The sequence below is a fragment of the Mobula birostris genome, chromosome 25, assembly GCF_030028105.1.
Source record: "Mobula birostris isolate sMobBir1 chromosome 25, sMobBir1.hap1, whole genome shotgun sequence".
Classification (NCBI taxonomy): domain Eukaryota; kingdom Metazoa; phylum Chordata; class Chondrichthyes; order Myliobatiformes; family Myliobatidae; genus Mobula; species Mobula birostris.
In genome coordinates, this window is record NC_092394.1 from 54,764,462 (window position 1) to 54,788,968 (window position 24,507).

Here is a 24,507-nt window from a genome sequence, read left to right on the forward strand (position 1 = left end):
TCTGCAGGCAAGCCAATTCTGAATCCACCTGGCCAAACTTCCCTGGATCCCATGCCTTCTGACTTTCTGAATAAGCCTACCATGTGGAACCTTGTCAAATGCCTTACTAAAATCCATATAGATCACATCCACTGCACTACCCTCATCTATATGCCTGGTCACCTCCTCAAAGAACTCTATCAGGCTTGTTAGACGCGATCTGCCCTTCACAAAGCCATGCTGACTGTCCCTGGTCAGACCATGATTCTCTAAATGCCCATAGATCCTATCTCTAAGAATCTTTTCCAACAGCTTTCCCACCACAGACATAAGGCTCACTGGTCTATAATTACCCAGACTATCCCTACTACCTTTTTTGAACAAGGGGACAACATTCGCCTCCCTCCAATCCTCCAGTACCATTCCCGTGGACAACGAGGACATAAAGATCCTAACCAGAGGCTCAGCAATCTCTTCCCTTGCCTCGTGGAGCAGCCTGGGGAATATTCTGTCAGGCCCTGGGGACTTATCTGTGCTAATGTATTTTAACAACTCCAACACCTCCTCTCCCTTAATATCAACATGCTCCAGAACATCAATCCAGAACATATTGTCCTCACTGTCATCAAGTTCCCTCTCATTGGTGAATACTGAACCATTGAGGACCTCGCTCACTTCCACAGCCTATAGGCACATCTTCCTACCTTTATCTCTAATTGGTCCTACCTTCACTCCTGTCATCCTTTTGTTCTTCATATAATTGAAGAATGCCTTGGGGTTTTCCTTTACCCTACTCGCCAAGGTCTTCTCATACCCCCTTCTTGCTCTTCTCAGCCTCTTCTTAAGCTCCTTTCTTGCTACCCTATATTCCTCAATAGACCCATCTGATCCTTGCTTCCTAAACCTCACGTATGATGCCTTCTTCCACCTGACTAGATTTTCCACCTCACTTGTCACCCATGGTTCCTTCACTCTACCATTCTTTATCTTCCTCACCGGGACAAATTTATCCCTAACATCCTGCAAGAGATCTCTGAACATCGACCACATGTCCTAGTACATTTCCCTGCAAAAACATCATCCCAATTCACGCCTGCAAGTTCTAGCCTTATGGCCTCATAATTTGCCCTTCCCCAATTAAAAATTTTCCTGCCCTCTCTGATTCTATCCTTTTCCATGATAATGCTAAAGGCCAGGGAGTGGTGGTCACTGTCCCCCAGATGCTCACCCACTGAGAGATCTGTGACCTGACCCGGTTCATTACCTAGTACTAGATCTAGTATGGCATTCCCCTGAGTTGGCCTGTCAACATACTGCGACAGGAATCCGTCCTGGACACACTTAACAAACTCTGTCCCGTCCAAACCTTTGGAACTAATCAGGTGCCAGTCAATATTAGGGAAGTTAAAGTCACCCATGATAACAACCCTGTTATTTTTGCACCCTTCCAAAATCTGCCTCGAATCTGCTCCTCGGTATCTCTGCTGCTATCAGGGGGCTATAGAATACCCCCAGTAGAGTAACTGCTCCCTTCCTGTTCCTGACTTCCACCCATACTGACTCAAAAGAGGATCCTGCTACATTACCCACACTTTCTGTAGCTGTAATAGTATCCCTGACCAGTAATGCCACCCCTCCTCCCCTCCCCCCAATCCCTTTTAAAGCACTGAAATCCAGGAATATTGAGAATCCATTCCTGCCCTGGTGCCAGCCAAGTCTCTGTAATGGCCACTACATCATAATTCCATGTATGTGTCCAAGCTCTCAGTTCATCACCTTTGTTCCTGATGCTTCTTGCATTGAGGTACATGCACTTTAGCCCTTCTAACTTCCTACCTTTACACCCTTTATTCTGCTTCTCTTTCCTTAAAGCCTCTCTATATGTTAGATCTGGCTTTACTCCATGCACTTCTTTCACTGCTCTATCGCTCCGGGCCCCATCCCCCTTGCAAATTAGTTTAAACCCTCCAGAACAATGCTAGCAAACCTACCTGCAAGGGTATTGCTCCCCCTTGAGTTCAGGTGCAACCCATCCAATCTGTACAGGTCCCACCTTCCCCAGAAGAGATCCCAATGATCCAAAAATCTAAAACCCTGCCCCCTGCACCAACTCCTCAGCCACGCATTCAACTGCCATCTCCTCCAATTCTTACCATCACTATCACGTAGCACTGGTAGCAATCCTGAGAACACCACCCTTGAGGTCCTGTTCTTCAGCCTTCTGCCTAGTTCCCAAAACTCGCACTTCAGGACCTCATCCCTCTTCCTGCCTATGTCCATGTTCCATAGATGCTACCTGTCCTGCTGAGTTCCTCCAACACTTTGTGTGTATTATCTAAAGATACAATAGAGTCTAGACCAACTGGTCAGTGGGCCAGGGAATGGCAGGTGGAATTTCACTTAGACAAATACAAAGTGATACATTTTGGGAAGTTAAACCTAGGTAGGACCTACATGGTGAATGGCAGGGTCCTGGGCTGTAGAGTACAGACACCTCACGTAGTTTCTTGAAAATGGTGATAAAGGTAGACAAGGTCATGAAGAAGACAAAACTGGATGGGCATTCAGCGCAGGAGTTGGGCCATCATGTTACAGCTGCAAAGGATATTGGTGAGACTGCATCTGGAGCAGTGTGTACAGTTCTGGTTGCATACTAAAGGAAGGATGTAATTAATCTAGAGAGAGTGCAGAATGGATTCTCAAAAGTGTTGCAGGGTCTCGAGAGCTTGAGTTACAAGGATTGGCTTGGAATATTTTCCCTGGGGCGGGATATGGACCAAAGCCGGGCAAATAGGGCTTGCTGAGAATTGCAATTTGATCGGCTGAATTGGCCATTTCTGTTCTGGATGACTCTGTGGCAACAGAGAGGTGTGAAACAAAAATCAGAAGTGGGTTAGGGAAGCAAGCTTATGGAAGTTGTTGCCTTTCCTTCAACGAGTGGTGTGTGTAGTAACCAGCTTTTCCTTTATGCAGAGGGTCGTTGGACTCCAGCGTCTGATCACAAGAGAAGTTTGGGAACAGGAATTGGATTAGAGCAGAAATGCAAAGGTCTGAGAGAAGTGAGTTGGATCCCTCTTTCTGTCCTTCACTTAGTTACTGGACCCATAATACTACCCAATTATTGAAAAAGTAACGTAGGACAAAACAGAACTCTCGTTCCATCTGTACTAAGCCATTTGTCCGCACTTTGCTGTGGGTCTTCTCTTCCTTACTGACAAGTCTAGAGTCTTGGTAACATTGTGAAGATCTCTGCCTCTGTCTCCCCTTCAGGCAATACAGTACATTCCCAATTCCAACCACCCTCTGGAGGAATGAATTCTAATTCTAATCCACTTACCCCCACCCCATACACATGCCTTCTAGTTTTAGACACCTCTGGTGTGTGGTTCAGGTAGAATAAGCAGCTTTCCATCCTGGCCCGCCTCCAGATTGATCAATGAAGTGATCTAAACTCAGTGCGTAGGACAACAAATGCTGGCACAGCTGGTGTGTCCACGTCTACCTCTTCCAGTTGGAAGCCCCAGAAAACAGTTCCTCATTCACCCTAGCTGAGAATGAATCAGTTTCCCTGTGGTTTTCAAGCAGATGGCAAGGACGGGGCAGGAGCACAGGAGGAATCCAATTAACCCATAGTCTCTGCACCACAACCCCTGCTCACAATCCTCTTTTGTCAAAGGTTTTTCAACACTTTAAATGCTCCTGATCAGAGATGCTTTTAAAAATTCTAAAGGATTTAATTTTTTTAAGTTGCTAGTAAGTTCCCATAAGCAACTTCCTATATGGTAAGTTAATCAAAATCAGTACTAATGAGAACTTTAGGAAAAGACACTTATCTTTTCAGTGGGCCATTGGCTTTGATTGTACTCACTAGAAGTGAGGCAATATGGCATCAACTTCATGGACCCAGTACAGATTACAGAGGAGACAAGTGCAGAAATTACCAGGCCCTAGTAGAGATATTTAAAACATCTTTAGTGACACAAGAGGTACCAGAGGATTGGAGGATAGCCAATGTTGTCCATCTGTTCAAAAAAGGCTCTAAACAGAAACCAAGAAATTATAGGTCGGCTGAGTCTGACATCATTTGTGGGAAAGCTACTGGAAGGTATCCAAAGGGAGCAGATATGAAAGTATTTGTACTGATGAAAGTCAACATGGCTGTGTGTGTAACCAACCTTATAGTTTTCTGAGGATGTTAGCAGGAAAGTGGATGAAGATAAGGCAGTGGATGTTGTCCACGTGGACTTTAGTAAGGCATTTGCCAAGGTCCCGCATTGGAGGCTGGTCAAGAAGGCTCAGTTGCTCGACATTCAGGAAGAGGCAGTAAATTGGATTAGACAATGCCTTTGTGGGAGAAGCTGGAGAGCGGCAATAGAGGATTGCCTCTCTGACTGGAGGCCTGTGACTAGTGGTATGCAACAGGGACTGGTACTGGGTCTTTTGTTGCATGTCATCTATATCAATGATTTCGGAGTATAGCACTTACTTCTGGTTACACCATTATAGGAAGAATGTGGATGTTATGGAGAGGGTACAGAAGAGGTTTACCAGTATGTTGTCTGGATAAGAATGAACGAGTTATAAGGAGAGGTTAGGCAAACTTGAGATGTTCTCAAACTTTGATTCTGTAACTCATTGCTAGAGGGTGTGGCGGAGGCAGAGTCTCTCTCAATGTTGAAGTAACATCCAGATGAGTCCTCAACCCAGTAAGAACCTAAAGATATACAGCACATTACAGGCCCTTCCACCCACAATGTTGTGCTGACCATGTAACATACTCTAGAAACTGCCTAGAATTTCCCTACCACATAGCCCTCTATATTTCTAAGCTCCATGTACCTACCTAAGAGGCTCTTAAAAAGGCCTATTGTATCCACTTCCACCACCACTGCCGACAGAGCATTCCACACACTCACCACTCTGTGTGTGGAAAAACTTACCCCTGACATCCCCTTGGTACCTTTTTCCAAGCACCTTAAAACTATGCCCAATCGTGTTAGCCATTTCAGCCCTGGGAAAAAGCCTCTGGCTATCCACATGATCAATGCCCCTCCATCTTATACACCTCTATCAGGTCACCTCTCATCCTCTGTCACTCCAAGAAGAAAAGGCCAATTCTGCTCAACCCATTCTCATAAGGTACACCCTCCAATCAAGGCAATATCCTTGTAAATCTCCTCTGCACTCTCTCTATAGTATCCACATCCTTCCTGTAGTGAGGTGACCAGAACTGAACGCATTACTCACCACTCCGACCAAGGTGTTATATAGTTGTAAAATTACCTCACGGCTCTTGAACTTAATCCCACGGTTGATGACTATATGCCTTCTTAACAACATTGTCAACTATGCAGCAGCTTTGAGTGTCCTATGACACAGACCCCAAGATCTCTCAGATCTTGCACACTGCCAATAGTCTTACCATTTATATTATATTCTGTCTTCAAACTGGACCTACCAAAATGAACCACTTCACACTTATCTGGGTTGAACTCCATCTGCCACTTCTCAGCCCAGTTCTGCATCCTATTGATGTCCTGCTGTAACCTCTGACAACCCTCCAGACTATCCACAACACTCCTAACCTTTGTGTCATCAGCAAATTTACTAACCCATCCCTCCACTTCCTCATCCAGATCATTTATAACAATTACAAAGATGAGGGGTCCCAGAACAGATCCCTGCCGAACACCACCGGTCACTGACCTCCATGCAGAATATGAAATATCTACAAAAACCCTTTGCCTTCCATGGGCAAGCCAATTCTGCATCAGCAATGCAATGCCTCCATACTTTCTGAAGGAGCCTTGCATGTGGATCCTTATCAAATGCCTTACTGAAATTCATATACTCCATCCAGTGCTCTCCCTTCATCAATGTGTTTTGTTACATCCTCAAAGAATTCAATCAGGCTCATAAGACACAACCTGCCCTTGACAAAGCCATGCTGACGATCCCTAATTAGGTTATATCTCTCCAAATGCCCATAAATCCTGCCTCTCAGGATCTTCTCCAACAATTTGCCCACCACTGAAGTCAGACTCACGGGTCTATAATTTCCTTGGTTATCTCTACTCCCTTTCTCGAACAAGGGAACAACATTTGCAACCTTCCAATCCTCTGTTACTTCTCCTGTCTATATTGATGACACAAAGATCATCGCAAGAGGCTCAGCAATCTCCTCCCTTGCTTCCCACAGTAGCCTGGGGTATATCTCATCCGGTCCCGGTAACTAATCTAATTTAATGTTTTTCAAAGGCGCCAGCACATCCTCTTTCTTAATGTCTATATGCTCAAGCATTTCAGTCCGCTGTAAGTCATCCCCACAATTAGAAACATACAGCACAATACAGGCCCTTCGGCCCTCAAAGCTGCGCCAAACATGTCCTTACCTTAGAACTACCAAGGCTTACCCACAGCCCTCTATTTTTCTAAGCTCCATGTAGCCATCCAGGAGTCTCTTAAAAGACCCTATTGTTTCTGCCTCCACCACTGTCGCCAGCAGCCCATTCCACGTACTCGCCACTCTCTGCGTAAAAAACTTATCCCTGACATCTCCTCTGTACCTACTTCCAAGCACCTTAAAACTGTGCCCTCTTGTGTTAGCCATTTCAGCCCTGGGAAGAAGCCTCTGACTATCAATGCTTCTCATTATTTTGTACACCTCTATCAGGTCACCCCTCTCATCCTCCATCACTCCAGGGTTAAAGGGTCGAGTTCACTCAACCTATTCTCATAAGGCATGCTCCCCAATCCAGGCAACATCCTTGTAAATCTCCTCTGCACCATTTCTATAGTTTCCACATCCTTCCTGTAGTGAGGTGACCAGAATTGAGCACAGTACTCCAAGTGGGGTCTGACCAGGGTCCTATATAGCTGCAACATTACCTCTCAGCTCTTAAACTTGATCCCACGATTGATGAAGGCCAATGCACCATATGCCTCCTTAACCACAGAGTCAACCTGCGCAGCTGCTTTGAGAGTCCTATGGACTCAGACCACAAGATCCCTCTGATCCTCCATGCTGCCAAGAGTCTTACCATTAACACTATATTCTGCCATCACATTTGATCTACCAAAATGAACCCCCTCACACTTACTTGGGTTGAACTCCATCTGCCACTTCTCAGCCCAGTTTTGCATCCTATCAATGTCCTGTTGTAACGTCTGACAGCCCTCCACACTATCCACAACACCCCCAACCTTTGTGTTATCAGCAAATTTACTAACCCATCTCTCCACTTCCTCACCCAGGTCATTTACAAAAATCACAAACAGCAGGGGTCCCAGAACAGATCCCTGAGGCACACCACTGGTCACCGGCCTCCATGCAGAATATGACCCGTCTACAACCACTCTTTGCCTTCTGTGGGCAAGCCAGTTCTGGATCTACAAAGCAATGTCCCCTTGGATCCCAGCCTCCTTACTTTCTCATGTATGGGGTACCTTATCAAATGCCTTGCTAAAACCATATACACTACATCTACGGCTCTACCTTCATCCGTATGTTTAGTCACATTCTCAAAAAATTCAATCAGGCTCGTAAGGCACGACCTGCCCTTGACAAAGCCATGCTTTGTACACCATGGTCCTTTAACCCTAATATCCTTTCCCTGCCTCAATGGAACATATCTTAGTAGAACAAAGAAAACAGAGAAAACCTACAGCACATTACAGGCCTTCGGCCCACAAAGTCATGCCGAACATGTCCCAGGGAGTCGCGGAGGGAACACGTCCCTCCCCACGGATCTCCCACCCAGCACTTATCCCTGTAAGCGTTAAGTGCTACACCTGTCCCTACACCTCCTCTCTTGCCACCATTCAGGGCCTCAAACAGTCCTTCCAGGTGAGGCAACACTTCAATTGTGAGTCTGTTGGGGTCACCTATTGCATCCGGTGCTCCCGGTGCGGCCTCCTCTACATCGGTGAAACCCGACGCAGATTGGGGGACCGCTTCGTCGAGCACCTCCGCTCCGTCCGCCACGACAGGCAGGATCTCCTGGTTGCCACCCGCTTCAACTCTGCTTCACATTCCCATTCGGATATGTCCATACATGGCCTCCTCTACTGCCATGATGAGGCTAAACTCAGGCTGGAGGAACAACACCTCATATACCGTCTGGGTAGTCTCCAGCCCCTTGGTATGAATATAGAATTCCCCAACTTCCGGTAATTCCCTCCCCCTCCCTTCCTCTATCCCTATTTCATTCTGCCCCCTCGCCTAGCTGCCTACTACCTCCCTCATGGTTCTGCCTCCTTCTACTAGCCATTGTGTTTTCCCCTATTCCTTCTTCACCTTTCCTGCCTATCACCTCCCTGCTTCCCCTCCCCCACCCCTTTATCTTTCCCCTGGAACCTACCAGCCTTCTCTTTCCCACTCTCCCCCCACTTTCTTTATAGGGTCTCTGCCCCTTCCCTCTACAGTCCTGATGAAGCGTTCCGGCCCGAAACATTGACTGATCGTTTCCACGGATGCTGTCTGACCTGCTGAGTTCCTCCAGCGTGTTGTGGTGGTGAGTAGGACTGATATTGATGGGTGGTTGATGGTTAGCATGGATGTGGTGGGTCAAAGGACCTGTTAGTGTGCTGAGTGACACTGATTTGACAGATTCTCAATTTTGATGTACTGCTTGAGGAAAGGTCCAGTAATTTGTTTGAATGATTTCATTGCGTGGGATTTCTGAGTACCGCATTTGGATTTCAGTACAGGAAATACACTGATGAGCCAGTCCCTGAGGCAGCACGTCTTCCATAATGACAGTAAGGCTGCCACTTCCAAAGTTTGGGGGCGCTCCTTTAAGGTTGCTGCTAACTGGTGACAGGAGAATGGAAAACATCACATCGAAAGTGCTGGACATTAACCAAGCAGTTCCTTCAGTCAAATTCCACTAAGCTATGTAATAATGGTAGTTTAACTAATTGTAACTTTTGGTCTCTCTCCATTAGCCCACACCCTGGGAGTAAATCTCTGCCTTGTTGGAGACCTCGGCCTCGTTAAGAGTGCTTTGGAAACTGCCTTTACTTGCAGTTAACATAGAACATAGAATAGTACAGCACAGTACAGGACCTTCAGCCCACAATGTTGTGCCGACCCTCAAACCCTGCCTTCCATATAATCCCCCACCTTAAATTCCTCCATATACCTGTCTAGTAGTCCCTTAAATTTCACTAGTGTATCTGCCTCCACCACTGACTCGGGCAGTGCATTCCACGCACCAATCACTCTCTGAGTAAAAAACCTTCCTCTGATATCCCCCTTGAACTTCCGACCCCTTACCTTAAAGCTATGTCCTCTTGGTGCCCTGGGGAAGAGGCGCTGGCTATCCACTCTATCTATTCCTCTTAATATCTTGTATACCTCTATCATGTCTCCTCTCAGCCTCCTTCTCTCCAAAGAGTAAAGCCCTAGCTCCCTTAATCTCTGATCATAATCCATAGTCTCTAAACCAGGCAGCATCCTGGTAAATCTCCTCTGTACCCTTTCCAATGCTTCCATATCCTTCCTATAGTGAGGTGACCAGAACTGGACACAGTGCTCCAAGTGTGGCCTAACCAGAGTTTTATAAAGCTGCATCATTACATCGCATGTACCCGTGGACACGTACCCCCAGATCCCTCTGCTCCCCCACACATTTTGGGCATGTCAGTCTTCTGTGAATCATGCACTGGGATCCCCAGACCACTCTGCATCTCAAAACTCTGCACTCTCTTACCTGTTAACCAAGTGGACGTTGTGCATCTTTATATCATAGTAGAGGGGAATGTAGACCTGTGGTTACAATAATTAATGAAACTGCTGAATGGTGGGAAGGCTGCAGGGGCTAGGGGACCTCCTGCTCCGCATTAATTTCTCTATTTACAGAATCAGAATTAGGTTTATTGTCACAATAGGCTGCATATCTGAACACTCAGAGGCATTCAACTAGGATAAGTAACAAGAACCCACTGTGCTGAAGTCAGGGAGAGAGGTTTGTCCAACTAGCAGGAAGCAAGTGGGACATTCCCAAGTTTACCACCTATCATCAGGAAGCTACCAGAGGGACCAATGCTGAGACTGCAGAGCTTTACAAAATATTAATGACTTGGAGAGGCTAGTGTGCAGTCACCAGATTTTTAGACAACACAAGAATAAGTGGGAACACCAGCTGAGTGGAGGATGCAACATCTGGGGAGTGGAGAAAATACTGGCAAATGGAGAGTAAAATGTAGGAAAACTTGTATAAAACAACAGAGCCGTGTTAGAATGCAGAGAAGCTGCAGGAATCAGTAGCAGAGGATAGGGTCCAGTCATGGGAATTCCAGAACCAGACGGGGCACCAATTTAGAGCTGAGGTAAAGGTCTCATCGGGTTAAGGCCCTATGGAATGGACAACTGTAGAGAGGAGTCCTCGAAGATACTTAAGGTTGAGTTTGATTTCTATCAGTGGGGATGTGAAGGTTCTGGAAAGTGGAGGGGGAATCATGGATCAGCTTTGATTGCATTGAATGGTGAAGCATTGAGGGATGGATGGACTGTTTGCGATTTTTGTGGCCTCGCAGCTGTTTCCCGGAAACCATCAGTTACTACACGGACCTCACCACGTCTTCGATCCTGACAAGCTGAGACCTCTACCTCCGGCTCTGAAGCAGGGATGGAGGTGGGAAACCTGCGGTCACAAGCGTGTCTGTAGGTCTGCCTGTGTCTCCTAGCACACGTTCTCTCGGAAGACAAATTTCTTCACTCTCTGCTCCCTCTGGCACTTGGTGCTTTGTTGAGAAATCAAAACAAATCAGCAACTGCTCTGCTCTCCCTGCATTTTGACTGACTTGCCAAATACTTCCAGCATTTTTTCAGCTTTGTGTCCACTTAACGTTAGCACAGCGCCAGAAGGGCCCACCTCTCAGTTCCCAGGTGGGAGGTCCAAGAATGCTGCTGGTGAATCCCCTGAACCATCAGTAGCAGGGTCTGAACGTGGGTCCTGTGACACAGCTCCCTGGGTTAAGCTGTGGGTGACTGCCTCACTGCTCCAGCTGGTCAGATCACTCTGCTCTCCCAGTCAACATGAAGAGCGCAGCACAGGAACAGGCCCCTTGGCCCACAATGTTGTGCCGAGCCAGATAAAACTAACCCCTCCTACCTAAACAATGTCCATAGTCCTCTATCTTCATTACATTCATGTGCCTATCTAAACATCACTTAAAAGTCTCTAATGAATTTGCCTCTACTACCATATCAGGCAGCGCATTCCAGGCATCTACCACCCTCTGAGTAAAAACTTACCCCTCACATCCCCTTCGAACCTGCCCCCTCTCACCTTCAATGTCTGCCCTCTGGTATTAGACAGTTCTGCCCTGGGAGAAAGATACTCCCTGTCTCCTCTATCTCTGCCTCTCATAATGTTACAAACCTCTATCAGATCTCCCCTCAGCCTCTGCCGCTCCAGAGAAAGCAACCCAGGTTTGTCCGGCCTCTCATGAGAGCACATGCCCTGTAAACCAGGCATCACCCTAGTAAATGTCTTCTGCACCCTCTCCAAAGCCTCAACGTCCTTCCTATAGTGGGACAACCAGAACTACTTGCAATACTCCAGATCTGGCCTAACCAGAGTTTTATAAAGTTGCAACATAACCTCTTGACTTTTGACTAATAATAGCAAGCATTGCATAAGCCTTCTTAACCACCTTATTGACCTACAATGGTCTTGCCCTTAACAGTGTACTGTCTCCTTACATTTACCCTACCAAAGTGCAACTCTTATATTTATCTTGGTTAAACTCTATCTACCATTTCTCTGCTCATATCTGCAACTGATCTGTATCATGCTATATTCTTTGCCAGTCCACAACTCCACCAATCTTGATATCAACTGCAAATTTACTAATCCACCCGTCTACATTTTCATCCAGGTCATTTATGTACATCACAAACAGCAGAGGTCCCAGAACAGATCCCTGGGAACATCACTAATTACAGTCCACAGTTCGAATGTCTCTTCAACCACGATCCCCTATCTTCTATATGCAAGCCAGTTCTGAATTCAAACAGCCAATTTGCCGCGAACCCCATGTATTTTAATCTTCTGGATTAACCTCCCATGAGGGTCTTTGTCAAATGCCTTACTAAAATCCATGCAGACAACCTCCACTGCCCTAACTTCATCAATCTCTCTCGTCACCCTGTCAAAAGACTCAATCAAGTTTTTTCAACATGACCTGCCTTGCACCAAAGTGGTCTAGTCACTCAACACCTGGTGGGTTTCCTCTGGTATCCCAAAGTGTGCTGGTCACTGACCATTGCAACTGCTCTCTAGTGCGGGGAAGGTGTAGAAGACGTAGAGTGGGTGAGAATGTGAGGAGAGCTAAATGGGCTCTGTGCACATGGATATGCACGCAGGGAAGGGCTGTTGTTTGGAAGGAAACGGGGAAGGAGGGCACCAGTGCTTGGGAGCGGGGGCCCATTGGGCACGGTGTAATCTCACAGCATAAACTGGAGGCTGCTCCTGCTGTTCAGATTGTGCCCCAGGGACCCCGCAACAGGCTGTAAGTGCTGAAGATGTATTTGAATCTCAGAAGATAAAAACTGCATTAACCCCAAATATGTCATATTTTGGTTTTACTACCCATCTTTCACACTACCGCAGTTATTGTAGTAGCTTCATTGAAACGTTATGGTCCATGTTAGGAAGTAACAAGAATCAGTAACAACTGTGTTTGGGACTAAGCATGGGTGCATAGTGAAGATCCCCAGGATTACAATACATTGTTCAAGAGGCTTTCAGATACATACGTGAATATGCAGGGACGGAGGGATATGGGTCATGTACAGAAGAAGAGATTTCAATTAACTTGACACAGATATTGTGGGCTGAAGGACCTGCTTACGTGCTCCATGTTCCATGTCTGCAGCCCTTCTGAAAATAGATCCATGATTAGACATGGCCATACAGGAACTGTTTTCACATTTGCAGGTGACACAAAGCTTGGAGTGTGGAAAAGAGCAAACTTGAAGGAGATGTGGACAGGTGAATGGAGAGGTGACTGATGGCAGATGAAACATAATACTGAGAATTTGAAGTATTATATTTTGGTAAGAAGGACGAGAAGAGACAAATTCTAAAATGTCCGCAAGAACAAGGAGGTCTGGGGTACATGGTGCACACTGAACTGTAAGTGACAGGACAGGTTGAGATAGTGATTAAAGTGCAGGATCCTGGGTTTTATAAACAAATAAAGGTTCAGAGCTTAAGAGCAAGGAAGTGGTAATGAGTCTTTCGTGCTGGATTGGCCACAACTGGAGCCACAAGTGGTGGGAAAGACGTGATGGCTTTGGATAGGGTGGAGAAGTATTAACCAAAGGGATTCCAGGGATGATCAACTTCAGCAGTGCAGATGGATGAGGGAAGCTGTGGCTGTTCCCCTGGGAACAGAGGAAGTTGTAAGGGGATTTGACATCAAGAAGATTATCAGTATGGTGACAGCCCATTCCACTGGAGGAAGTATCACAGACAAACAAATATGGAATGCTGGGAAAATACATGAGGGAAACCTATTTTTAAAATGACAGTGAGTACAAGGGTTTGGCGTGGACTTCAGGCATTAGAGATGGCAGATTCTGTTGTTGAGTTCAAAAGGGAGCAGGATGAGTACAGGACCTCCCTCAGTTTCAAACACCCATCATCTGTACAGCCTGTACGTAAGTATGAGGTTTTTTTGGAGACCTGTAGGATGAATTTGCTGGCTACTACAGAAATACAGGCATCCTCAGGCTCACAGGACAGAATCCTGTCACAACCCATGGAAGAGCTGGGGCTGATTGCGAAGACAGGACAGTGTGACCAGCTGGGCGTTCTTACAAACAGTCAGCATTGGCTCAACTGGCCAAATGGCCGTATTTAGTGCTGTAACCAGGTGGTGGTTAGGATTTAATATCAGCCTGGTTATCACTGGAGTCACAGTGATACATCGTGATGCCCCTCCTCTGATCCAATGGGAGTCTCCGTCAATGTGGAAGCTGCTTCCTTCTCAGCCCTAACCACTACCCTACCATGTAAAGAAGTCGGACTGGACACCAATCACTGAACAAAATAAAGCTTCCCTCAACAATGAACCTATTTCCCCATCTCAGAACATATTCTGCTAACCCTGGCATGTGGCTCACTTCTATCCTAGAACATTAGGCTGTATATTTCAAGTTACGTCCAAACTAATAACTCAACATGAACTAGCGCTGAGCAACTTGAAACAGGAATCAGAAGGCCTTGAAGTATGTACCTCCGTTTCATGAGATTGACACCATCTACCACATTCACTCTACATCCCTTCAAATCCAGCCCAAGTATCTGCTGTTGTCCTTCAATAATTAATGCATGGTACCTGCTGGTTCAAGCTGCAGTTCCATCTTTACTCTCCATTCCACCGTGATCACTACCATGGCATCCAACTAAAGGGACAACTCCTGTACTTCTCCAGACTCCCCACTAGAGGAAACTTCTTCACTGAGCCCTTTATCAATACAACAGCAAATCTAGTATCAATCTTATGCACCCAATGGGATGCAAACTTTACTCAACTTTGTCTTTGCAGTCTGCCTCTTAAAGTCAGTGGTACCAAGGCAAGGTCGTACTTTTGTCACAGACACAGGTTTCCAACACCATTACTGCATTCTCACCTTTGGTGGGACGTAAAATTCCAGAATGAACCTCTCTTCCTCGATTCCCACGGCTTTCCGTAGCAACACCCGGCACTTCTGCCACTGTAAGCTGCTCAAACTGTTGGAGTCATCAACCAACATGTACCTCAGCATTCCTTCCCTCTGGATGTCCTGCAGCTCGACCCTGGTGGAGGACAGTTTTGTTAAGCGCAATCGCTCAAGCTTCTGGCTCCATCTGTCGTGGGCTTCAGTTTCAAGTCTATTCCCTGAGGAATCTTCCTCTCCTTCAGGCTTCGCACCCAGCAGAGGTTCAGCCGAGGACCTCCACTGCAACATCTCCTTCATCCCATCAACCATACACATACTCATATTCCGCAAAGAAAATCCTTTCTTAAATTTAGGTCTGGCAGAAGCACTGAACGACACATCCTCTGAGCTCCGAGAATGACCCAAACTGGACACGTTGCAGACTTGCTGATGTCTTGGGTACCTGCTGGAGTTTGACATGTTCTCTCCTCTTGTGAGAGAACAGGAGTCGGCTTTCCTCTGGAGGACTCCTTCCCTGGACGAGAGCTGGCAGCTCTGAATGTCGGAGAACGGAGCGACGCTGCACCTGGCTGTAGAGTCTGAGAGATATGACCCATTCACCTCTCGTGCAAAGTACTCCACAAAATGGAAAGCAAAGTGTTGAGAGAAACTGGCTTCTATTCCAGAGCATTCATAATGAGGATTTTCACTTATAAATACCCGGAATTTCTGAGCGAAATCAGATGCAGCAGCACGTGCCTGGACTTCACAAAATTCCTTCCAGTCTGGAACATCTTGTAATGAATCCTGATTTCCAGAATCACCATTCATGGCTAATTCACTGGTGTCCCAATGAGGCTGCACAAGAAGCAGGGAGAGAGACTTTGTTACTTCTGTGGCCAACAGTCAGAGCCAGCATCCAGAAACATCAACCAAATGTATGCCCTGGTCATGAATAATTGTAACACTCAGCCACTGCTCTGGAATCAAAGGAAACATACGGCCCCATTCTGCCTTCACAGTTCTTACAAATATGTTGTTCAATTCATCATACAGCTGCAGATTTACCCATTTATCTAATGCTTTCTCAATCATTTCGATAGAATCTGTTTGCCACACTCACCAGCTGGTTCTGTTCCAGATTTTACACTATTCACTGGGCATAGAAGTTCTTTTTTACCCCTCTGTTCCTTAGTCAGTGAGCCAGACTGCATAAAGTGCTAGAGCTTGACAGCAGTGATGGATGAAATCTTTGAAAATGGAGTTGGCCGTCCTTTAAATGCCTGTGGTATGGAACTGTTCACAACAACAGCTGGAGTATTCTTCCCTCTTCCCTCTAACTGAGTGAGCTGCGTCACCTGTCACTGTGAACATCACCCCAAACTGTCCCATGTAACAGTGTGTCACACTGACCTGCCCCTTGTAACAGGTAATAGGCAGCTGTACTGAGAGAGCAGTTTCTACCAAAGAACATTGTGGTTCGACAATGGCCCTTTTAAACAGGAGGCTCAGACATATCTTAAAAAACACACATCCCAACAGCCTTTGTAAATATTAATGATCATTGCTGAGGTTCATCAGAAGACAATGGTCCAACAGCAAGCAGAACAATGACGGACACAAACTTGCAATAAACTGCAGGACAAGACATTGCAATCAAATCAGGAAAGACAGGGATAGAATTAATTGTGTGTAGTCAGACATCCAAAACAGCTTGAATGCAACTATACAGTGGTGCTGGAATGTTTGTAAACCCTGTAAGATTTTCTCTATTTGTGCATAAATATGACCTAAAATGTGATCAGGTCTTCACGTCCTAAAACTAGATAGAGAACCCAATTAAATAAATAACACAAAAACATTTTAATTATTCACTTATTTATTGAGAAAAATGATCCAATATTTCATATAATTATTGGAAAAGGTATGCAAACCTCTGGAGTAATGACTTCTGAAAAAGCTTCAAATTAATGAGATGAGATTGGAAGTGTGGGATGTAGAGGTGCCCTGCCCTATAAAAAGACACACAAAGTCAGGTTACTGACAGAGCCTGCTCTTCTCAAGAAAAATCTGTTTATGTGCACCATTCCTCAATCAAAACAACTTGCAGAGGACCTTAGAAGACTAATTATACAGATGTATGAAGCTGAAAAAGGCTACAAAAGCATTTCTAAAGACCTGAGATATTGTCTAAAATGGAGGAAATTCAGTACTGTTGCTACTCTCCCTAGGAATGGGCATCCTGCTAAGATCCAGAAGCTTAATAAAAGTCAGATAATACAACAAGACAATGATCCAAAACACAAGAGTACATCACCAACAGAATGGTTTAAAAGGAAGAAAATTCACGCTTTGGAATGGCCGAGTCAAAGTCTGGACCTTAATCTTATAATTGTGGAAGGGCCTGAAGCAAGCAGTTCATGCAAGGAAGCCCACAGAACATTCCAGAGTTGAAGCAGTTTTGTAAGGAATTCCTCCTAGCTGATGTGCAGGACTGATCAACAGTTACCAGAAACATTTGGCTGAAGTTATTATTGTACAAGGAGGTCACACCAGACACTGAAAGCAAAGGTTCATACACTTTTCCCAACAAATACATGTAATAATACACCATTTTTTCTCAATAGATAAATGAACAAGTACAACATTTTTGTATTATTTATTTAATTGGGTTCTCTTTATCTAGTTTTGATCACATTTTAGGTCATGTTTATGCAGAAATAGTGAAAATTCTACAGGGTCCACAAACTTTCTGGCACTGCTGTATGTCTTTGTTGCACTGAGTAACTGAGACAAACACAAGAGTAACACCAACTGATGATGTACAAACATAAGAAATAGGAGCAGGAGTCAGTCACCTGGTCCATCATGCAATAAGACCTGGCTGTGGACTCAGCTCCACCCACCCACCCCTTCCCCATAATCTTAATTCCCCTGCTATACAAAAATCTATCAAACTGTGTCTTAATGGGGTAGCCTCCACTGCTTCCCTGTTCAAAGAATTCCACAGATCACAATTCTGGAAAAAGTTTCTCCTCATATCCATTCTAAACCTATTCCCCCAAATTTTGAGGCTACGTCCCCTAATTTGTAGTTTCACTTAACAGTAGAAACAACATTTCTGCCTCTATGCTATCTATCCCTTTCATAATTTTATAGGTTTCTAGAAAACGTTATAAAATCCGTCTCTCCCTCTGTGATGGATCTGAACTCCCAGCAAACCAAGCCAGGCTGTTCAGGGGCATGACATGCAAGGGGTGTGCAAACTTTAGCTGCAAGTTTGAGAGAATGAGGATAGCGAACAAACAGGAGGGCTGGAGAAACTACCAGTAGGTGGGTAGAGGATTCAGCAGAGAGGCAGCCTTGTGGGGTTAACCGAGCTGGTGGTGGTGGTTTCCCCAACACATCAGCCTTAGTGAAACAGTCACTGGTCTCCTGGGAGGGGCACAGCTAGTACTGGTCCAAATTGGAATTGTCCTCTTCACAAACCATAGCCAGGGATCCTTCCCGACAACACGTTGTCTCTATCAAAGGCTTGCTGTTCCAGCCACCCCCACAAATGACCAATAACTCTCTCTGTCTGCTCTTCCAGCACTACAAACTTCACAGATGCCGTCCTGGGTCCAGTCCCAAAATCTCCACAACTCCCTTGGCTCTGTGTTCAGTCAGCATGCAACCTTCAGCACTGGAGTTCTCTCCATAGACTCCTCCATCTCTCTCCTTCCACAATAGAATCCAGATAGGCATTGGTTCACACTGTCGGTGCCATGTCTAGGACATACTTCTGTTCACAGTCTCAGAACGCATGTTCCATGCACCTTACAAAGGCCAATTTTTGTTAATGCCGACAACTGGTCCACATTGTGGTGTGGTGTGTGGGGGAGAATCATTCACAGGGAAGGTGGGGGTGGAATGGTTCATGAGAGGTGGAGTGGATTATAGGGAGGGTGGAATATGTTCTGTTGGGGGGATAGTGGATCATTTTCCTAAAGACAAATACGTGATGAAGGAGAACCCCATCCTACATCCCCTCTCTCTCACCCAACAACCAGGCTGCAAGGACCAGTCAGGGAACTCCAGGCTGGTGGGCCTGAAATCAGTGGTGGGGAAGTTGTGGAGGGGATTCTGATGGACAGGATCTACCTTCCATTTGGAGCACAGGAACTCGTCTCATGATTTTGACTGAGTACCTTTTTAAGAGGTGACCAAGAGGATTGACAAGGGCAAGGCTAGCAAGGTCTTTGACAACATCCTGCATGGAAAGTTTGACCACAGGGATCCAGGTGAGTTAGCCAAATATATATAAAATGGGATTGGTGTAAGTAGTCAGACCGTGGAAGAGGAGGATGCTTTTCCAGAGTGGAGGCTGTGACCAGAGCTGTTGTTATCTGTCTTAATGATTCAGGTGAGAATGTATACTCAGCAGTCACTTGAAAAGGCACACATGCTTGTTAACTCAACTACCTAATCAGCCGGTCATGTAGCGGCAACTCAATGCATAAATGCATACAGACGTGATCAAGAATTGTGATCGATTTGCTGGAAAGCACATGTAGCTCTAGCTCACTAAGGGTTGTTTGGTGTGGGATGTTCACTGTGGGGTTGTTTGCAGAATGATGGTAATAGTTTGATTGTAGACAAATTTTTAGATATTTCACAGCTTGTGTGTCTTAATGATGGGAGGGGCTCCAGAGTTAATATTCATAATAGTTCTGAAACTGCTATAAATTAACTTTAGTTTTGAACATTCTGGCTGGGGCGAGTGAGTGGGATGTCATGGGAGATGAAACATTGGGAAATGATCATTTTCCTATATTTATAAGCTTGGGTATAGGGGACAGAAGGCCACCTTTAGGAAATGGAACTTCGGTAAAGCGAACTTCGGAGAGGTTTAAGATTTTATGTGATGAATGTCTGTCAGGGCTGAATGTTGAGGATGATATGGATTTCTGCAATGAAAGGTTATGTTACATTATTCATAAATCTGCAGTGGAAGTGATTCCTATTAAAAAGGACATTAATAGGAGAAAGGCTGTACCATGGTGGACTGAGGAGTATGCAGAGGCAATTAAGGAGGGAAATAAGGCGTTTAGAAAAGTTAAATAGTATCAGTCTCCCAGTGACCTTATTAAGTACAAAAGGGCACAGGCTATGGTGAGGAAAGTAGTGAAGGTTGCGAAAAATGTTTACTGTAGGTTATACTATGCCAGTATTGGAAGGGGTATTAAACTTAAGAGATGTTTGGGAAATGATTAAAAAAATGGGGGGGGTGGATTCATAGGGCTAATAACACTGGACAACAAATTTTTTCAAAAGTGTTGCTTCCTCAGAATTTTTGTTCGTTTATGATAGACTGCTTGAAGATGAACACAAATATAATTTCAGACTACTTGTATCACGTAGGAATTTGGAGAAACAACAAATTAACTTTTATTGAATATAATGTGTTTAATTGCATAATGCTGCTGATGCTTTGAAATAGTTCAACTAAGTTAAAGATATTTTGTTAATGGCTTTCATTTGTACTTAGTGTCTGAGGCTTCTCGCTTAAGTGCCCAACAATAATTCGCCAGCATTGATGGATTCCAGTTGCCCTGGTATCTTTTCTCCATGACCGCAATGTCCTGGTGAAACCTTTCACCATGCTCGTCACTAACAGCACCAAGCTTTGCAGGGACGAAGTCTAAATAGGAATGCAGAAAATGAATCTTTAGTAACGTGTTGCATTTCATCGTTTTATAAGCTTGAAGCATGCTTTCAACCAGCTGCATTTAGTTTGGTGCTCTGTAGATGCCGAGAAAAATTCCAACAACTTCCTTGAAGGCCTTCAATGTGATTTTCTCCGATCCCACTAGAAATTCTTCAAATTGCCTGTCATTGATGACCTGTTTGATTTGTGGACCAACAAAAATGCTTTCCTTAATCTTGGCATCAGTTATTCTGGGAAGCATCTGTCTCAAATATCAAAATTCTTCATAGAAATTTTTGTGCCTGGTGATAGCAAATTCCATCCTTACAGTCCTGAACCCAACAATTATTACTAAAACCTGTCCTGCCATGCAGCAGCCCTGCCGTCTAAGCATGCCCAAGCATGCCCGGACAAGATAGGAAACTTTCCAGCTTACATTGTAGGCAACATTTTAATTGACTTGAATTATGAATTGAAATAATAAACATAAGTTTATTTAAAAAATGGTGCGTGATAGGGAAATTTCATGGTGATTTTCATGATCAGTAGCCCAAAATTCATAAGATACACCTAAAGGTATTCAGGAAGCAAAGTCTTTGTTGTCCAGTGTAACATTCCAGTATTGATTAAAGAAGGTAATATGCTGGATACTGAAACGAAGAGGTTGAGTTACTGGCTCAGTCATTTGCTGCAATTCATAATCAAGATAATTTAAGTGAAGAGGCTGAACAATGTAGGGATAAGGTTCTAAGTGAATACCCTGATGTGTTGGAACCTAGCTGTAGCAATGATAGTATTAGTGATGTAGAGTTTTGCTTGTGTGAATTTATGAAATCTATTAATAGTACAGGTCAGACAGCTTCAGGAAAGGATAGCAACACACATCAAAGTTGCTGGTGAACGCAGCAGGCTAGGCAGCATCTCTAGGAAGCGGTGCAGTCGACGTTTCGGGCCGAGACCCTTCGTCAGGACTAACTGAAGGAAGAGTGAGTAAGGGATTTGAAAATTGGAGGGGGAGTGGGAGATCCAAAATGATAGGAGAAGACAGGAGGGGGAGGGATGGAGCCAAGAGCTGGACAGGTGATTGGCAAAAGGGGTATGAGAGGATCATGGGACAGGAGGCCCAGGGAGAAAGGAAAGGGGGAAGGGGGAACCCAGAGGATGGGCAAGGGGTATAGTGAGAGGGACAGAGGGAGAAAAAGGAGAGAGAGAAAAAGAATGTGTGTATATAAATAAATAACGAATGGGGTACAAGGGGGAGGTGAGGCATTAGCAGAAGTTAGAAAAGTCAATGGTCATACTGTCAGGTTGGAGGCTACCCAGACGGAATATGAGGTGTTGTTCCTCCTACCTGAGTGTGGTTTCATCTTTACAGTAGAGCAGGCTGTGGATAGACATATCAGAATGGGAATGGGACATGGAATTAAAATGTGTGGCAAGGATGGTATGTTATTGTATTGTGATGGGGTCCTGAATTACCCCTATGAACTGTGCTTTTGAAAAGAGAGAGAGAGAGAGTTATTTAACACTGACAGGTTGTTTTGAAAGAGAGAGAGACGAAGATTAACTGTTAGACTGTCACTTTAAGGCACTGGAAGTAACTTTTGGATTTCTGCTGAGTTGGAGACAGCATCGAGCAGCTCGTAAGTTGCTATGGTAACCAAGGGCGGTTATTTGATGGACACTCGATGTTATGAATTTCGACAGGTTGTTGATACTTCTCAAGGACTTTTGCCTGCTTGCATTTCTTCACAGAGAGAGGAAGGAGGAGTTATTTGAATGACAGTTGATGCTCAGCACGGGAAGATAAAATAGGAGGTCAGATGATACAGACCTCAGACACATGTTTGGACACTGAATGAGCATTGTTGTGCTCGCGAGGAAAGTGGGTTTCAGAAGATCGAGAAGGGGTTGACTGGTGGGGAGTTGTCCACGTGTCCACCCTCGCCTGGGGGATGGCTCCACACAGAAAACCGGTCCCTTTTGTTAAGGTCACAGTTGGTGACTTTTAAAGGATTTCAAAGGAGAACGAGAAAATCGACAGCATCAGCTCACCTGAAGACTCAAATCTCTCCCTCTCTATCACTACTCAATTCAATAACACGAACTGAACTGAACTTTACTCATCATCGTAAGGCTGTATCTTTTTACCCCTAGACTTAAAGAAACTTGGTCTTTTCATACATATATTTCCACACTTACTGATATACTTACTTATATATATATAAACATGGCTAACCTGTTTGACTTATCTACATTTATATTACTGTATTGCGTAGTTACTAATAAATATCATTAGTTTATAGCAATACTGGATTCCAAAGTGTTTTCCATCTCTGCTGGTTCTTTATTCCCGTCACAGGATACGTGATACCAGAAAGTGACAGCATGTTTAAACATATGGCTGACAACTCTCAAGATAGTATTAAAATTTCTGAATCATACAGTGGCATGCAAAAGTTTGGGCAACCCTGGTCAAAATTTCTGTTACTGTGAATAGCTAAGCCAGTAAAAGATGAACTGATTTCCAAAAGGCATAAAGGTAAAGATGACACATCTCTTTAATATTTTAAGCAAGAAAACTATTATTTCTATCTTTTACAGTTTCAAAATACCAGAAAAGGAAAAGGGCCCAAAGCAAAAGTTTGGGCACCCTGCATGGCAGTACTTAGTAACGCCCCCTTTGGCAAGTGTCACAGCTTGTAAACGCTTTTTGTAGCCAGCTAAGAGTCTTTCAATTCTTGTCTGGGGGTTTTTCGCCCATTCTTCCTTACAAAAGGCTTCTAGTTCTGTGAGATTCTTGGGCTGTCTTGCATGCACTGCTCTTTTGAGGTCTATCCACAGATTTTCGATGACATTAGGTCGGGGGACTGTGAGGACCATGGCAAAACCTTCAGCTTACGCCTCTTGAGGTAGTCCATAGTGGATTTTGAGGTGTGTTTAGGTTCATTATCCTGTTGTAGAAACCATCCTCTTTTCATCTTCAGCTTTTGACAGACGGTGTGATGTTTGCTGGTATTTAACTGAATTCATTCTTCCCTCTACTAGTGAAACGTTCCCCGTGCCACTGGCTGCAACACAAGCCCAAAGCATGATCGATCCACCCCCGTGCTTAACAGTTGAGAAGGGTTCTTTTCATGAAATTCTGCACCCTTTTTTCTCCAAACATATCTTTGTTCATTGCGGCCAAGAAGTTTTATTTTAACTTCATCAGTCCACAGGACTTGTTTCCAAAATGCATCAGGCTTGTTTAGATGTTCCTTTGAACCTTGTGAATAGAACTTTTTGGAGGTCATTTAAAGGCAAAATTTTGAGGGTACAGAATCTTTATGTTCCTGTTAGGTTGAAAGGAAAGGTTAAAAGTTTGAGGGAGCCATGATTTTCAAGGGATATTGGAAATTTGTTTCGGAAAAGGAGAGATATGTACAATAAATACAGGCATCTTGGAGTAAATGAAGGGCTCGAGGAATATAAAGAATGTAAAAAGAATCTTAAGAAAGAAATTAGAAAAGCTAAAAGAAGATATGAAGTTGCTTTGGCAAGTAAGGTGAAAATAAATCCAAAGGGTTTCTACAGTTATATTAATAGCAAAAGGATAGTGAGGGATAAAATTGGTCCCTTAGAGAATCAGAGTGGACGGCTATGTGCGGAGCCAAAAGAGATGGGGGAGATTTTGAACAATTTCTTTTCTTCGGTATTCACTAAGGAGAAGGATATTGAATTGTGTAAGGTAATGGAAACAAGTAGGGTAGTTGTGGAAACTATGATGATTAAAGAAGAGGAAGTACTGGTGCTTTTAAGGAATATAAAAGTGGATAAGTCTCTGGGTCCTGACAGGATATTCCCTAGGACCTTGAGGGAAGTTAGTGTGCAAATAGCAGGGGCTCTGACAGAAATACTTCAAATGTCATTAGAAACCCGAATTGTGCCGGAGGATTGGCGTATTGCTCATGTTGTTCCATTGTTTAAAAAGGGTTCTAAGAGTAAACCTAGCAATTATCAGCCTGTGAGTTTGATGTCAGTGGTGGGTAAATTGATGGAAAGTATTCTTAGAGATGGTATATATAATTATCTGGATAGACAGGGTCTGATTAGGAACAGTCAACATGGATTTGTGCGTGGAAGGTCATGTTTGACAAATCCTATTGAATTTTTTGAAGAGGTTACTAAGAAAGTTGATGAG

The 24,507-nt window shown here is 44.5% G+C and overlaps 1 protein-coding gene across 10 annotated transcripts in view; it reads right to left on the reverse strand.

Moving 5' to 3' along the window:
- Positions 1-24,507, reverse strand: part of LOC140187550 (SH2B adapter protein 2) — a 176,108-nt gene that overhangs the window by 111,606 nt on the left and 39,995 nt on the right. For all 10 annotated transcript variants that reach the window (XM_072242945.1, XM_072242947.1, XM_072242941.1 and 7 more), the window contains exon 3: positions 14,627-15,493. In XM_072242945.1, the coding sequence (XP_072099046.1) occupies positions 14,627-15,466 (840 nt within the window). In that variant the 5' untranslated portion in view covers positions 15,467-15,493. The remainder of the gene's footprint in view (positions 1-14,626; positions 15,494-24,507) is intronic.